General features: G+C 38.7%; 1 protein-coding gene across 45 annotated transcripts in view; it reads left to right on the forward strand.

The window, feature by feature from the left end:
• The window catches only part of LOC307195140 (regulating synaptic membrane exocytosis protein 1), a gene marked incomplete at both ends in the record, with an annotated part of 217,032 nt that overhangs the window by 135,249 nt on the left and 63,252 nt on the right, over nt 1-18,531 (forward strand). For 22 of the 45 annotated variants that reach the window (XM_079938956.1, XM_079939000.1, XM_079938998.1 and 19 more), the window contains one exon: nt 18,137-18,372. The exons of 18 other annotated variants lie outside the window; for them this stretch is intronic. In XM_079938956.1, the coding sequence (XP_079795082.1) occupies nt 18,137-18,372 (236 nt within the window). The remainder of the gene's footprint in view (nt 1-18,136; nt 18,373-18,531) is intronic. 5 more of the 45 variants (XM_079938957.1, XM_079938961.1, XM_079938999.1 and 2 more) reach the window with 1 other exon arrangement.

Below are 18,531 nucleotides of genomic sequence, written 5' to 3' on the forward strand. Positions count from 1 at the left end.
GGCATTAGTTTAGTCTATAGTTAGTTATATCTTTTATGTGAATTAAGTTTCTAGTTCCAGAAAGCTGTCAGGTGTGAATCTCAGATACGAAGAAGGACATTGGGGAACGTAGCCAGATCAAGTGTGAGGAAGTTGAGGCATGCAAGAGGGTGTGGAAAAGGGAAAATTAATATGATTAGTTAGTAGGAAATAAAGTAGGAAATAGATTATATATGCAGAAGTAAATAAAGAACTGAAAATATATGCTGCCACTATCTATCATCTATCTATCTGTCTATCACTTGTCATCTATATATATCTATCGTCTAGCATCTATCATCTAGCTATTATCTGTCTATCTCTCTATCTTCTATCTATATATCTAGCTATCAGTCCATCTATCTATATCTGCTTTGATACTATCACTAACCAACACTGAGACCTTCACCAAGTACACAGCTTCTGTAGAACTTAATTTATTTTCCTATTTAGTTATTCATTCACTCATTCACCCATTCACCAGTCATTTACTGGGTGCCTATTATATGGAGGTAGGATAGTTGATACCTACTGTATGGTGTGGAGCAAACCAGACATGATCCCTAGCTCTGTGGTTTTAAGTGAATCTTTATATATATATATATATATATATATATATATATATATATATATATTTTATTATGTGTATAGTCATCTGAAAAATGAGAATCATACCTGCCACTCCTGCCTCACAGGACTGTGTGAGAATAAAACGATAGTGTATGTCAGATGCTCTGGAAGAGTAGTTATGCTGTATGATTATAACTCAGTTACTGCATACAAGATGCGAAGGATTAAGTGAGTTACTTTGTACTTTTCAGAGTTCTCCTTACGTGTCTCACAGGCCAGATGACTACCTAGGGTGTGACACAACACCTTTCAAAATCTGGATTTTGATTGTTAATATTCAATTTTTCCACTTGGTTGTGATTTATGATGAGCTGGATGAATGTGTGTTGGCCCGGAGAAGTTCCATTTCATTAACACGGAGCTTTTTGGAGTCCTGCCCTTGGACTGTTGGTGTTCTAAGGAACATTGCTGTCTGCAGATTGCCATGTACATGTTTGAAACAGGAGAAGAACTAAAGGATGAAGAGGAGACTTAGATTGCAGGGCTCAGGGCTTTATCCTTCCACGAGAGCAGTTTTACTAGTATTTGTTTTATTAATTCAAGACCTATGAAATATATTATTAAAAAATAAAGAGGAAGTATTGCTGCCCTAAAAGCATATTGTAAACCAAATGTGGCACAATAAATTCTGGTGCTATGATCTGCAGGAAAAAAATGAAAATACGAGATCTGGTACTAATTCTTTAGCTACTAAGTATTTTGAATTCAGATAATACCATAATTTGGCCAATGGTTTGTGTATTGTGTTGCAAGTCTTCGGTGCAATACGTTAAGAAAAAAACTCAATTTTAAAGAAGAGGAAAACTTGCAGACTCTTTGGTCTGTATTGAGCTTAGTTGCTCTATTTTCCTACTGTACACTTTGTTTATGAATCATACACTTGAGGTATGAAGTAGAAGAAGTACTTGGGATTGCTTTGGAGCACATTAGCTTTACACAGTATGATACAAACTATCTCAAGGAATATATTTTATTTTCAAACTCATTGCTTCAGCATGCATAGCTAACAGGCTTGTAGCTGCTACTCTTGGTAACTGTTACTTTTAAAACAATATGGTAAAAACTTTAAAGGCTTTTTTACTTTATCACTATTTTAAGAAAATAATCATTTAGAGCTACAGTTCTTTACTCATTTTTAAATATGATTACATTGATTTCACCTAGGCCATCTTGAAGCATAGACACAATAACCAAATTTGTATAAATCAACACTCGCCGAATGAATACATAGTACATACCCAGCGCAGTAAATCAAAAACCCTAGACCTTGAAGAGTTCTCAAAAAGCCTTACATGCTAGTTTCCTATAATTAGTGGAAATGTTTTCTAAGTTGTCTGAATCATCCAACATAATTAGTGGTCTTCTTTGCTCCTTTGTAAACTAAGACAACAGTTACGTCAAGAAATCACTTGTGTGTGCCTGTCTTCAGCTTCATGAATTTATAATTTTGTGACTCATTTATACTATTTTATGGTTCAGAAATAATATGAGATTTTTTATATATGTTTTACTGAAGTATAGTTGATTTGCAATGTGTCAAGTGTACAGCAAAGTGATTCAGTTGTACATATATATATATATGTATATATACACATATATATATATATATATATATATATACACACACACACATATATATATATTCTTTTCAGATTCTTTTCCATTATAGCTTATTACAAGATATTGAGTATAGTTCCCTGGGCTATACAGTAGGTCCTTGTTGGTTATCTATTTTACATATAGTAGTGTGTATATGTTAATCCCAAACTCCTAATTTATCCCTCCCCCACCCCCTTTCCCCTTTGGTAACCATAAGTTTGTTTTCTATGTCTGTGAGTCTGTTTCTGTTTTGTAAATAAGTTTGTTTGTATCATTTTTTAGATTCCACATATAAGTGATACCATATGATATTTGTCTTCCTCTGTCTTACTTACTTCACTTAGTATGATAATCTCTAGTTGCATCCATGTTGCTGCAAATGGCACAATTTCGTTCCTTTTTGTGGCTGAGTAATACTCCATTGTATATATTTATCACGTCTTCTTTATCCATTCCTCTGTTGATAGACATTTAGGCTGCTTCCATGTCTTGGCTATTGTAAATAGTGCTGCCGTGAACATTGGGGTGCACGTGTCTTTTCGAATTACGGTTTTCCCCGGACATATGGCCAGGAGTGGGATAGCTGGGTCACATGGTAATTCTATTTTCGTTTTTTGAGGAACCTCCATACTGTTCTCCATAGTGGATGTACCAGTTTACATTCCCACCAACAATATAGAAGGGTTCCCTTTTGAGAGATGACTTTCTAATGTTTCACTATTTACTGAATATTGTACACCAGCTTTTGTTCAACTGTGTGTGTGTGTGTGTGTGTGTGTGTGTGTGTGTGCGCATATATATTTAACTGAATTTATGGTAGACTGGAAATACACAGATATATGTTTAACTCATCATTTGGTCCCTAAGGTCCCTAAACACTAAGGTCCCTAAACATTTCTTAGAACACATAATAAACAAATTTATTTAATATAGTTTAATATTAAATTAAATTATATTTAATTAATATAATTAAATTAATTAAATATAATTAAATTAATAGTATTTAGTATTTAAACAGTGTAATTACATTTTTTCTACCCCATTATCCACTTAGTTCCCAAGTCAAAAGCTGGAAGCCACCGTAGTTTTAACTCTCCGCAATCCTCCTCCTAATGCTTTGTTTCTCAATCTTTGAACCATTATCAACCCCCAAGGAGACTTTTGGATGCTCTTTCCCTAAAGCCCTCCCCACAGGACATTTTAACCTCACAGGTACTCTGTGTTTGTACACTGTGGCCCCTTGGAGGACCACAACCATAGTATTAACTGAGATGTCTTTATCCCTCTCACCTCCACCAAGAGCCAGTGATCACCTCTAGAAGCTTATTACTCACATTGAGAATTTGTGTTCAAATCAGTCATCAATTGTATTGATTTTACTTCCTACATAGAACTCATGATCACAGACTGAAGATTACAGAGGACAGTTGTTTTTATTCCTCTCTGGTTGCCAACTGAAAATGACCCAGACTTTGTAAGAAAAAGACTGAAAATTTCATCTACTATGAAACTAGGAGACAACTACATCCTTAAATTATAAACTATAGAAAAAAGCCTTCAAATTCAGTGAAATCTGGACTAAAATGAGGAGAAATACCAAGACTGACTTATTCAGCAACTGAATATAATGTAGAGTTCTCCAAAATAAATGGTACAGCCTTAAAAAGCCCAATCAAAAATGCGCACCTAGGATCTGTGAGAACTAGGGAAAGTTCTAGACCTGGGGCATCCTGAAACAATGTTTCGTACCTCAGAGGAGCAGCTGACGTCTGCTCAGAGGAGAAGACTCACTGGTCTGCCAGGTTGCCTGGGAGCTGTAAATAGGAATCAATTTGGACAACACCACTCAGTGTAGTTTGCAGAGAAATAAATTGCTATAGCACAATCATAACACGTACATCTTCATTACTAATCATGTGGAGATTTGGATAACATCACTGGTCTGGGTGATTTTAATCTTATCTGAAAATAAGCAATAAGATGACACAGCCTTTCCAGCTGTAGGTGTGGCAGGATAGCTTGTATCAGATGATCCCGCCTGTAAACCTACAAAAGCTAAACAAGAAGAAACAAACAAATAAAAAACTGTTTGGCGGCACTTGGAAGCAACATAGCAGACAAAGAAACTGGAGGGATTGCAACCCTTGAAAGAAGGAAAGAACACGAAGGGATGCCACATGTACCCCTTTTTCTATGGAGGGACTTTGCAACCCGGTGACACAGATACTGGAGCAAAGCAAAAAGCAGCATCTTCCCGGGCTGAGGAGACAGATGTCACAGTTCAGGAACTGACAGAGAAGCTGGAAACTGTGAGTGGAGGGTCCCAAAATTTGCTACAGATGCCCCTCATTTGATGACTGCTGAGCTGTGCATGCACAGAAATTAACCGAGAAATTAACCAAACAGCAGCAGCTGGAAGATGAACTTCTGAGCAGACCTTCCAGCAGCTGCCCGGTGCTGGGAGAGGTCCATCCCCTTCAAGTGCGTGGGAAACGCTTTGGTGTCCTGGACAAATTCCAGAAGGACCAAACTGGGAATAAGCATCACACACTACGAGTAAGGGCAGACCTTCAAGCCCAGCTCTGAACAGGAACAGGATTAATTCTCTCTGCCAACCAAAAGCAATTTCACCCTTGTTGGAGGAAAATAATATCATCCAGAGCCTCTGTAGGTAGGTTTTCACCCACAACGTCTGGCATCTAATTTAAATTTACAAGGCAAGCTAAAACTTTTAATAGAAAGAGGACCAACCAACTAAAAACTAACAATAGAGTTATCAAAGAAGGACCTTAAAATATCCATGATTAATATGTTCTGGCAAACAAAGGAGAATGGATGCTTTCAGCAGACACCTGGAATCCATTTTTATAAATTGAGCAATAATTCTAAAACTAAAAAATAAAAACCCTAACAACACATTTAATAGGTGGGTTTAATTAATTAATTAATGGCATATTAGAAACAGCAGAACAGAGAATTAGTGAGCTGGTCAGTGGAAAGTATATAAATTGACACAAGAGAAAGAAGAGAAGTTTCAGGAGAACAGGACAGATCTGAGATGTGATGGAAAGGTCTGAGTGTGTAACTGAGTCCCAGAAGGAGAGGAAGTGCAGAAACAATCCTTGAATCCTGAAGGGCTGGCTGAGAACTTTCCAACTTTATAAATCCAACGACCTTTTAAATTCTGAAAATATATGAAGAGAAAAACAAATCTAGCAATATCATGATCAGAGTACTGAACAGTAAAGAAAAAAACTTTTCTTAAAAGAATCCTAGGGGGAAAAAAAGAGATTATCTTCAGGGAAGCAGCAGTAAGATTTTGGCTGAAATTTCAACAGATGTTATCAAAGCCCCAAACCAATGGAATGACCAAAGGAAAGAATGCTGCAAGAAAAAATAAAAACATCCAACCCACTGTTTATGCTTAGTACATGTTACCCAGCAAAAATAACCTTCAGACAGTGCACGGATACATGAATGAAACAGCTAAGAACTCATCACCAGCGGACCTGCTCTTTATGTTGGGAGAAAATGCCCCCAGTTGGAAGCTCTAAGCTGGAAGAAGGAATAGAGAACACCAGGGAGAGTTAGTAATAATAACAGTAACAACAACAACATACTGGGGAGAGTTAGTAATAATAACAGTAACAATAACAACATAGGGGGAGAGATAGTAATAATAACAGTAATAACAACAACAACCAGGGAGAGTTAGTAATAATAATAGTAACAACAACAGTACCCAGTGGTAGTTAAGACGTGTACAAGTAACACCTATAAAATACCTACGTGAAAGGTGGGAGGGGAGCAAAGGAATCAAGCTGCTATAAAGTTTGTGCATTATTCTAAAAGTAGTAACATTTCTAACTTAAGGAAAATTCTGATAAGGTAAATACTTTAATCTTGAGAGTAGCCGCTAACAAATACTAGAAGAACGCACAACTCAGACCCTAATAGTGGAGGAAAATATGCCTAACTAATCTAGCTCGGTAAAAAGGAGAGGTGAAAGGACAAACGGATGTGATCGTTAAAAATAAACAGCCAATGTCGACTTGACTCTGGCCGTATCAGTAATTGCCTCAAACGTAAACGGACTAAATGCTTATTACCAATATCATGGAATGAAAACAGGAGATATCAGTGCAGGTGACCAAATATTTAAATGACATGAACAATTTTATGCAGATAAGTTTTATACCTGAGATCAAGTCAGCGAACTGACCAACAGGCCAGATCTGGCCCACCGCCTGCTTTTGTGAATAAAGGTTTATTAGGACACATCTGTGCCCATTTGTTGATATATCATCTGTGGCTCTTTTCCCACTACAAGAACAAAGGTGAGACTGTTTGGCCCACAAAGCCTAAAATATTTCCCTAACCCTGACTTAGATGAAATCTACAAATTCCTTGAAAAGCACAGCTTACTAAAACTAACATAAGAAGGAACAAAAACACGGAGCAGCCCTGTGATTAAAGATGATCCTATAATTGTTTTAAACCTCCCCACAAGGAAAACTGCTGACCCAGGTGGATTCACTGGTAAGTTTTTCCAAAAATTCAAAGAATAAGTGCTCTTAATCATACCCGATATTTCCAGAGAGTAAAGAGGAGAAATACTTCCAAACTCTCTCTGTGAGTCAAGCCTCTACTTGATAAATTTGGTAAGGAGAAGACAGGAAAGTTATAGGCCAAAATCTCTCATTCAATTAGACAAAAGGCCTCAAGCAAAATTTTAGCCAATTGAATCCAGATAGAGAAAGAGATCACTTTGTAAAATTCCACCTGTGGGATTTTGGGACATTTTTGAACATCGGGGGTCTGTTCGATCCCCTGTGGGTTGGGACCCAGCCAGGCTGGATATGATCTCGGGCACCGCGGGCCAGTGTTGCCTGCAGTGTCTGGTTAAAGGGAGGCTTCTGATCTGTGTCACAGGGCGAGCTATCTGTCGGTCTGTCTGTCTCTATCCATCTCTATGAGACAGAGAAATTTTGAGAGAGAGAATGAGAATACATTATGAAGACAATAGTTTTGTTCTGTAAGTGAGAGACTGGCTTAACATTATGTAATTCATTGTAGAAGGAAAGAAAGAGATCCTCTGATCCTCTCATCATCACAGTAGACACAGAAAAAATTTTAATAAAGTTCATGACACATATATGATAAAATATGTTAGTGAACTAAAAAGAGAATTTTCTTAAAATGTTAAAGGTAAGCTACCATAACCTAACAACAAGCATCATACTTCATAGGGAAAGAGTGAACACTTGCCCCTGAGTTCACTGAAGCCACTTTCACAACCTCTGCTCAACGTTACTTGGATGGTCCTAGCCGGTGTTGGACCTGGCAGAGTGGCAATATAGCAAAGAAAAGTAAATAAAAGCAATAAGGATTATACATGAAGAATGTAAACTGTCATTATTCACAGTCTATATGATTGCACATATAAAAAACTCAGAAGAATCTGCCACAAAATTATTAGAATTAATAAGCGAATTTAGCAATCACTAGATGCAAGGTCAGTATATAAAAATCAGTTGTATTTTTATGTACCAGCAACAAACATTAGGACATGAAATTTATAAAATACACCAATACAATATAATCAGAAACATGAAATACCTAGGAATAAATCTAGTGCCTAATTAAACTAAGTAGGTAAATGAATTAGAAATAAACTAAATAAGTAGGAATAAATTAACAATATATAAGTCCCCAATATGAAGAGTACTTACAGCCTCATACATAAAGCCACAGTTGTGTGCAGGTGAAATTCAATAAGAATTACACAGGGACAAGTACTTCTGAAGGTCTGGCCATTTGAAGGGATCGAATATAAATAGTGGTCTAACTCGAGCGCATCCCCTTGGTTCTAAGTGATGCCTGCTATCAAAATAGTTGCACTAGACGTGCTTAGGAAATTTGACGCCATCTTGGTTATCGGTCAACAGGCCCAGAATTTTAACTCCTGGAAATTATGAGCTAGATTCCTGGGGATGATCTCTTGATCAGCAAGTTCCTTTTGTATTGACCATTTGTGATTAGTAACTTGTATATTGATCCAAACTAAAGTGTAGGACTCAAATGATTTGAGTCGACTTCTAGCATTTTTTGTAAACGGTGTAGTGAATGTATGTGTATTACAACCATCTTTTAATACACCTTAAATTACTCGTCCCTTTTTAGGCTTACTGTGGAGTCATGATAGGCCTCTATGTTCTTTTGGTGTGTTGAAGATGTAGAAATTGATTATAATTGTTTTTAAGCTAAATTTGTCCCTAATTTAAGAGTGGGAATCATCTTTACATAGTACCTCCTAGGCCTTTCCTGAACACATCCTAACTTTCTGAAGATGAGAAGATATTTCAGGCCCGTATTTTTTCATCCTATTCCAAAATTTCATGCCAGCCACCTTACATTAGAATAAGGAACCAAAATCTGGCAACTAAAGGTGCAGGTTTTTTTTTGGTTTTTTTTGGGGTTTTTTTTGCGGTACGCGGGCCTCTCACTGTTGTGGCCTCTCCCATTGCGGAGCACAGGCTCCGGATGCACAGGCTTAGCGGCCATGGCTCACGGGACGAGCCGCTCCGTGGCATGTGGGATCTTCCCCGACCGGGGCACGAACCCGTGTCCCCTGCATCGGCCGGTGGACTCTCAACCACTGCGCCACCAGGGAAGCCCAAGGTGCAGATCTGATTGCTTATATGATTGATCCCTTGCATGTCTCTGGGTAATACAAAGTCTTTTTTGTCTATTTTAGGGAACATGAGCTCATGATGTTTCAATATTATTTTATCAATCTTTAAAAAAAATTCTTGTTTGAAATGAGTTTCTACATTATCTATTACCATCATTTCATTGATTCTACAATGCACACTGGTCTGTACTTTATCATATATGAAATCCGTATGTATTTTACAATTGATGGCATGACATGGTTTAATTAGCAGCATTTTTCTTTCTTAAAAATCCATAAAATAATCCTGTATCTTGCTACTGATGACATAATTGATTTGATTCAGTGCATATAGATTGTCCTCCCACCTTTGCCATATTACGGTGAATTTCGTCACACCAAGTCATATGTATAATTTATAATCGGACCAAAGCAATATCACCACCAGGCTTTCCTTGCAGTACCTACCAGTATGAGGTCCCCCAAATTCTGCTAAAGTTCAGGATATGACCTTCTTCATTACCTGTAGTTCTAGGACCCTGTAAGCCATGGAACAAATACTAGACCAGTTCTCTGTGAAGCCTTTGTAGGTGTGCAGTCTGCGTATGAAGTACAACTCTTGTCCCTTAATGGTAAGCTGGCCATCCCTGATTAAATAAAATTTGTTCTCAGCTAAATATTTAAGATCAATTAGTCATTTTAACAGAAAACTAAATTCTAATCTTGCATTAATGTAATATTTTTCAGTAAACGACTCATAGACCTTCCCTATTATATTATGAATATTTCCATCAAATAGAGATCGTTAGTCAAAGTTCTATTTTTTTGCTCTTTAGACTTACTGTTTAAAACTACAATAAACCAGGTAAATAATTCACTTTTCCTCAAACCTTTGACAATTTAATGTATTCACCCAAGTTTTGTCTTTTACTCTCCTCATTCATATTCCAGTATTTTACTGTAAGAAACAACTTCCTTCTTTTCCTTTGATAAATAAAAACACATCTACTACCTTGACTATGTCACATATTTTTGTCACTTTTTTCTAGTTTAGAATGAACCATCCATATTAATTGCAACTTTTAACCTAAGCTTCTGTTTTGTAGAGAAAACTTGGAGGTAGATAATGGAGCATAACGGGCTGTCTGTCATAGGCAAGCAATGAAGCAGCCTAGCAAGTTACAGCAGACATAATAAAACATCCTACAAACAACCCAATCAAAAAGTGAGCAGGGGCTTCCCTGGTGGCGCAGTGGTTGAGAGTCCGCCTGCTGAGTCAGGGGACATGGGTTTGTGCCCCGGTCCGGGAAGATCCCACATGCTGCAGAGCAGCTGGGCCCGTGAGCCATGGCCGCTGAGCCTGCACTTCCGGAGCCTGTGCTCCACAACGGGAGAGGCCACAACAGTGAGAGGCCCGCGTACCGCAAAAAAAAAAAAAAAAAAAAAAAAAAAGTGAGCAGAAGACCTAAATATACATTTCTCCAAAGGAGACATACAGACATACGGATGTCCAAGAGGCACGTGAAAAGATGCTCCGCAATAATTATTTGCTAATTATTAGAGAAATGCAAATCAAAACCGCAATGAGGTACCTCCTCACACCGGTCAGAATGGCCATCATTTTAAAATCTACACATAATAAATGCTGGAGAGGGTGTAGAGCAGAGGAAACCCTCCTGCACTGTTGGTGGGAATGTAAATTGGTGCAGCCACTGTGGAGAACAGTATGGAGGTTCCCTAAAAAACTAAAAATAGAACTACCATATGACCCAGCATTCCCACTACTGGGCATATACCCTGAGAAAACCATAACTCAAAATGATACATTCACCCCAGTGTTCATTGCAGCACTATTTACAGTAGCCAAGACATGGAAGCAACCTGAATGCCCATCCATAGACAGATGAATGGATAAAGAAGATGTGGTATATATACACAATGGAATATTACTCAGCCATAAAAAAGAATGAAATAATGCCACTTGCAGCAACATGGATAGACCCAGAGATGATCATACTAAGTGAAGTAAGTCAGACAGAGAAAGACAAATATCATGTGATATCACTTCTATGTGGAATCTAAAAAAAAAAGATACAAATGAAACATTTGCAAAACAGAAATAGACCCACAGACCTAGAAAACAAACTTATGGTTACCAAAGGGGAAAGGGCAGGGGAGAGATAAATTAGGAGTTTGGGATTAACATATACACACTACTATATATAAAATAGATAAACAACAAGGACCTACTGTGTAGCACAGGGAGCTGTATTCAATGTCTTATAATAACCTATCATGGAAAAGAATCTGAAAAAGAATATATATGTACATATATATGTACAGCTGAATCATTTTACTGTATACCTGAAACATGGTAGATTAACTATACTTCAATTTAAAAAACTTAAAAATAACTCAATAAATAAAAATAAAACATCCTTACAACCCACAGTATCCTATAAAGTTGCAAAGATGAAGAGAAAGCTTTGCATCGTTCAGAGGCAAATCCACTGTATAACTAATGAATCACCTGGATTACGTTTAAGCTGACACTCCAACCAACTTCATTACTGTTGATATCAGAGTCTTTTCTGAACTATAGGTCAATTTATTTATTATGTAATTCTACATTTTCACAATCTTAAATGCTCCTGGAAGACATGTTAGCCTATCCAATAAGTAAAATCAATATAGAAAATATAGGAATTTCAGATTCACTCGTCTTCTCATGAGAAAACCAACCTAAATCTTAAACAATAAAATAAAATTTTGTGCTCGTATTACATACTACACTGATAAAATCCGGAATGAGACATAATGCTGTCTTTTAAAAATTTGAGTTATAATTCACATACCATAAAATTCACCCTGTTCGATTGTACAGTTCAGTGGTTTTTAGCATATTCACAATTAGTTGTGCAACCTTCACTGCTGTGTAATTCGAGAACATTTTTATCTTCCCCCATAGAAACCTATAACCCTTTGCATCACGCCCCTCCCCCCTCCTCTAGCCCCTGGTGACCACTAATCCACACTTGTCTCTGGATCTGATATTTTATTTAAATGGAATTATACAGTATGCAGCCTTGGGTATCTGGCTTTGTTCATGGAGTATAATGTTTTCAACTTCATCCATGTTTGTAACATGAATCATTCATTTTTATACGTGATAATATTCTATCGTGTGGATGAAGCACATTTTGTCTCCATTCATCAGTTGATGGGCACTTGGGTTGTTTCCTCCTTTTAACTGTTATGAATAATGCTGATCTGAACGTTCCTGTGTAAGTGTTTGTATGGATATATGTCTTCAATTCTGTTGAGGACGTACCTAGGAATGGAATTACTGAGTAGTACGGCAACTCTAGTTTAATTTAACTATTTTATGTTTAACTAAATTGCCAAACTCTTTCCAAAGCAGCTACATAATTTTACACTCCCACCAGCAGTGTATGGAGGGTCCAATTTCTTCAGAGTCTCATCAGCACTTGTAGGCATCTCTTTCTTACTGTAGCTCTCCTGTGCATGTGAAGTGGCCTCTCATCGTGGTTTTCATAAAGGTTTTTAAGCCAAATTTATCAAACTAGTTTGATATCTCAAAGGATTCACTTTGATTGTGGATTTAGATTCTTATATTAAAATTCTTTTGAGTTAGCCATTTCTTGAAAATGGATTTTTCCTGAAAGACAAGCATATTCAAAGTATTAGAAGTTCAGTTTCTTTCTTTCTCTGGGAATTCTTTAGTTAACTGTATGAGAATTATGTAAGTACTCATTGGTCTACATAGATCAATCAGAACGGGAGCTCTGTTCAGTTAATATCTGTCTGCCCAAACCACTATCTCTAGGGTGCAGAGAAAGTAAGAGATTTTTTTCACCAATTGAAAAGACTTTTTTCTTATAAATTTATTTATTTTATTCATTTTTATTTTTGGCCGTGTTGGGTCTTCGTTGCTGTGCGCGGGCTTTCTCTAGTTGCGGTGAGCGGGGGCTACTCTTCGTTGTTGTGGGCAGGCTTCTCATGGTGGTAGCTTCTCTTGTTGTGGAGCACAGGCTCTAGGTGTGCGGGCTTCAGTAGTTGTGGCATGCAGCCTCAGTAGTTGTGGCGCACGGGCTTAGGTGCTCCGCAGCATGTGGGATTTTCCCGGACCAGGGCTTGAACTCGTGTCCCCTGCATTGGCAGGCAGATTCTTAACCATTGTGCCACCAGGGAAGTCCCGAAAAGACTATTTTTTAAACACAAAGAGAACTAGCAGTTTCAGTTTTATCAACTTTGACATAGACAGAAATTGACACAGAAACCTAACCCTAGAGTTTAAAGGGCTGTTCTTTAGTGTGGACAAGACATTTTCTTAAATGATGTGAACTTTTGTAACATGCCAACGACCAGACATGCAAAAAGCCAAACAAAGAAGATTTTCTGTCATCCGTCAGCCAGCTCTCAATTCATCCCTGAGGTCTGCCATCCAACAGATTTCATCCGTAGACGGATTCCCTATTGTTGCTGCTACTGGTGAGGAATGTATTATCCATCACAAACAGAGCAGAAGAAGAGACAGATTTACCAAGACCCAGAACCAGCAGCAAACAAAACAAAACCAGAGTCAAAAAAAGAAAACAGAGACTGAAAGTAATGTTCTGTTGCCTCTTGATATTAAATCCAGGAGCGAGGAAAAGGCATCCTTGGGCTCAGAGCCTTCATGGGGCACCCTGCTCAGAGGTCCAGCAGAAGTCCATCTGGGCATTTTGATGGGACCTCCAACACTCTCAAAGCAAAATTCTCAAAATTAAAACAAAATTGTTAGAAAAACAGATAGGAAATGTCAAAGTTTTAACTCATTAGTGAGAACACTGACAGGGTGACAAGCTGGTTCCTAAGATGATGTACATATAGACATACATATATAGTCATTGAAAAAAAAAAAGGGAATGCTGAAACATTATTCAGTTCGATTCAAAACTGGATAATGTTCTCTAGATCAGTAAAACCCTAACCTTGAGGTTATCCTCACTACTAGGTAGTGGTTATTTGCTCCTTATCAGTTATCTTCAAGTTAACATCTAACTTTTACAGAGTTATAAAATTTTGGGACCGTAATTATTATAAGAGTAAATAGTAAGTCAAAAAATGTTCCATTCCCCCAGAGAGTCAAATGCCCTTAGGCCCTTAGAGAGCTTATTAGTTAATCCTTAAACATGGCAGTAACATGTAAGGCCATTTTTTTCTTAATCTCATTTCCAAGTTTAGATATTTTTTTTCTAAACAGAAAGGAGGCAGTTACTACTCTGAGCAACTGGGTGATTGGAGTGTCTTTAATGTGATACGGAAGTTTAGACAAGGAGCAGTTTTTTCCTTGGGTTGAGCACATTTTTGAGAGCCTTAGCAGTTCACAAGTAGGTACGTAAATCTAGAGTTGAGGGCTGAGACAAGGTGGAGAGAAGCCCTGGGAATCAGCAGCACATAGAAGGATGTAAAGCTTGGGACCAGACGACACATCGAGGGAGCAGGTCTCATGTGGGGAATAGAGGTCAGGGTTGGGAGGGTTGAAGAGCTCCAGTGTTTAGTGGTGAAAAAGAATAAATGTCCAGGACTTCCCTGGTGGCGCAGTGGTTGAGAGTCTGCCTGCCGATGCAGGGGACGGGGGTTCCTGCCCCGGTCCGGGAGGATCCCACATGCCGTGGAGCGGCTGGGCCCGTGAGCCATGGCCGCTGGGCCTGCACGTCCGGAGCCTGTGCTCCGCAACGGGAGAGGCCGCAACGGTGAGAGGCCTGCATACCGCAAAAAAAAAAAAAAAAAAAAAGAATAAATGTCCGGCCAGGAGGCACTAGGTGGGAAAATCTATGAGAATAAAGCATCTCGATCAAAAGAATCAAACGCTTTGTCACATGCATGGTGTATTGAGAGGTCAAGAAGGTAAAGACTGAGAAACCACAGGATTTTGCTACATGGAATAATTGGTGACTCTGATGAAAGGAAAAGGCTATTGGGTGAAGCGGCAGGGACAAAGCCCGCTTCCGTTTAGTCCAGAAGAGAATAGAGAGGGAGGACGTACAAACAACTCAGGTTCTTCAGCAAAAGGTCAGTAGCTAGGAGAGGGGGTGTCAAAGAAGGAAGGTGGGTTTTTCATTTGTTTGGTCTTTAAAGGTGGGTTATATCACAGTCTATTTGTATAGTGAGAATTCACTTTTTTTAACTTCATCAGTTCACAGCAATGGGAGGGATGCTACAAACATTAGTGATGCATAAGATGCGTGCTGATATAAACCGTCCAAATCTTAACGTAACCGATACAAACTGTATCAGAGGGCCGGGAGACAGCAGTCTTGACTCTACAGAGACCCTGAATAGCTTTATAAGGCGGAAAGCCTTACAGTGCATCTTGAAGGATTCAGGCACATCTAAATGACAGGAATAGTCTTCCAGGCAATTGAAGCAGAACAAATAGAAGGCTAAGAAATAGGAGAGCAGAAGTAGATTTGTGCTAAGACTATGACCTTCACATTGATTTAATTAATCTGGGTGGTTAGACCCCCCTGCAAACCTCTCCCCGCAGTTAGGTAACAGAAGAATGGAAAATGCCCTAACACGTTCCACTTAAAATATGGTGTTCTAGATTCTTCAGGAAGCCATGCACTGTCCTCAGATTACATAAGAATACTTCTGAGCATCTAAACAAAATATTTTATTTTTTGAGGAAAAATTGTGTCTTATTCACAAAACTTTTTTTAACATAACTTCTTAATTCACCCCCTGCAAATGGTAATCATTTGCTGTATAGATTTCTCTAATTTTTTTCAGAAATTTTATTTGTTGACATTGTAGAACATTTCATGGCTGTAGTTAAGTATCCATGAAAAAATTTGTGAATCTTCTAGCTCATCTTGGATACATTTTCATAGTAGAACTATCATAGAAAACATTTCCCTGTTCTTTCAAACTTCTCTATAACCTAAACAACACTGTCTAAAATTTCACAATAGTTTTTTTTGTGTGCAGTGATTTTTAAAATACAGATTAAGAGTTGTGATGTAATTCTGTTTTCACGGGAATATTGTGGAGAAAACAGTGCATGTTAGTTTATCCATACTTTACTGTAAAGGTAAAAACAAGATCACCGGAGAGAGGTTTTCAATAACCACTGTGGTGAGTGTGCTAAGGAGATGAAAAACTCGCAGGTGTTTGATTGAAGATGGATATTATGATGGTGAAATTGACCAAATCCTGTCATTTCTGTATAGCCTTCAGCAGAATTGCGCTAGTAAAATAGTAGAAAAAGCAGATACTAAGAGTAGACTTAAGGAGGGTGGCAGAGTTAGGAAATACATTCAAATGAATAGGTGAGAACACGAAAGCAATTGACCGTAATATTTATCCAGAAAGAAAGTCCACTAAAGTTGGGAATATAAACCCCACAGGAATCAGTGTTGAATTGGTCGTCTGTAAAACTGTCATCATTACCGTTTGGAAAAGGAGACTTCATAAAACGCATAGCAAGATTACTAGGCTTGCAAATGGCCTTAAAAACTTTTGAGTTAATGAAAAGATGACTAGAATAAATTGAAAGACTATGAATACCTTATTATTGTCAGGTGAATGTTGACGTGGACCAATTCAAGAAACGCAGCTAGGGATTAAACATTCCAAATTCTTCCTGTCAAATCAGGTCCCAGTTTCCATTCACTGTCCCTGAAGGGATCCTGAGGTCCAAAAAGTCCTGTCTTTTCCGTGGATTCTGAGCCGCTGCACCAATTTTCCTTTCTGCTGAAGCACTCATTGTGTAGATGGCCACAAACATGTTACGTGATGCTAAGACTTTCTGTTTTACTGTTTCTAATCATATTAGGGTTTATTCTGATTTGCATATGAAATGTCATCACTTAAAGAAGCTCTATTCAGTAATATATTTCATTTTTCCAAAGAAGAAATATAGAAAATCAAGATGGTGGTAAAGGTCATGTGAGCCAGTTTTTGCAAATATTCTGAGGATGCATAAAATTCAGAGGGTCATTTCAGAGATATCAAACAGGTCTTTATTGGACCAAGAAAGGGATAGTCTAAATGGATACTATAACTGCATATGCAGAGCAATTAAAAAGACTGGAAGAATCCTACCATCCCTGGCCGCCTCCCCAGTTGCCTGCCCTACCTGTAACTCTGACTCACAGACACTCATGTACTTTGGCAAATAGAGAGGATATTTTCCCTCAACCTTCTACGGTACCTGAAACTCTCAACAGTAATTTATTCATTTGGGAGAGAAGTACCGTGATCTATTCAGATAACCTGATGCAATCTCAGAACATAGATAAGTAAGTTTTGCAGAAGAGAACAACAAAAAAAGGAACATCTGGACCCAGAGCCTGTGAGTTCGGAGAGTTGAAAGTTGAAAATGAGAGGAAACTTACGTGGAGGCGATGGGGCAGGAGGCGGTGAGGAAGGAGGAAGGAGAAGCAGGGCTTGTCTCCTGAACAGCATTTCCGAGACTCACTCAGCCTCGGATAGCAAAAGACACGCCTCTTAGCTGGAATCCCAAAGAGAAACCAGAACAAACACTGGTTTCATTTTTTAAACCTTGTCGTGTGGCAAATTAAGAGTATCTGTTTTGAACAATATTTTTTCCTCAGAAATGTATATGGACTTTTCTCACTGATTGAACTATTTTAGCTTTTCTCTGAAAGTAACAGAGGAATTATTTACAACGTTGGTCAGTAACACCTCCCCATCTGTAGCCTCGGTTGCCTTTCTTTTTACTATCTTCAAAGAGTTTATAGATGATGCCTTGAAATGCTCTTGTTTCAAGGCACATCTGGTAAATAAATACTGGGGGGGCTTCCCTGGTGGCGCAGTGGTTGAGAGTCCGCCTGCCGATGCAGGGGACACGGGTTCGTGCCCCGGTCCGGGAGGATCCCACGTGCCGCGGAGCGGCTGGGCCCGTGAGCCATGGCCGCTGAGCCTGCGCGTCCGGAGCCTGTGCTCCGCAACGGGAGAGGCCACAGCAGTGAGAGGCCCGCGTACCGCGCAAAGAAATAAATAGATAAATAAATACTGGGGGCGGTGATGTGACCTTAGAATATTCATAGCTGTAGGACTACCACTCAGCCGGGTTTTCCCTCTAAAATTTTGCCCGGATTATTTCAAAATAAGTTAGATTTAAAGTTCTGATTATGCTGACCTGTAATTTATGGATGCATATATGTTTTTACTTTGTAAATATAGTTCATTTACCCCTAAAATGCAAGGCAGACGGATGGGGACTTCAGGAAGAGCCATCACCAAGAGCACGAGCGTGAGTGGAGAGATGTACACACTGGAGCATAATGATGGCAGTCAGTCGGACACGGCTGTGGGCACTGTTGGAACAGGTGGGAAGAAAAGGAGGTCCAGCCTGAGTGCCAAAGTGGTTGCCATCGTGACTCGAAGGAGCAGAAGCACGTCCCAGCTAAGCCAAACAGGTGAGTGAAGTGAATTCAACGTACACATCTCAAGTTCTCGCTGGAGAGACAAATGTCAACCTTCATGCTATGGCTCGGGATGGGATCGTACCGTGTACGGATTCTCCTTGCCAAAGAACGTTTGTTTCTCTGTTTCTGGAAACCTGTTCCATGTGTGGG

The sequence above is a fragment of the Stenella coeruleoalba genome (genome assembly GCF_951394435.1).
Source record: "Stenella coeruleoalba genome assembly, chromosome: 12".
Classification (NCBI taxonomy): Eukaryota; Metazoa; Chordata; class Mammalia; order Artiodactyla; family Delphinidae; genus Stenella; species Stenella coeruleoalba.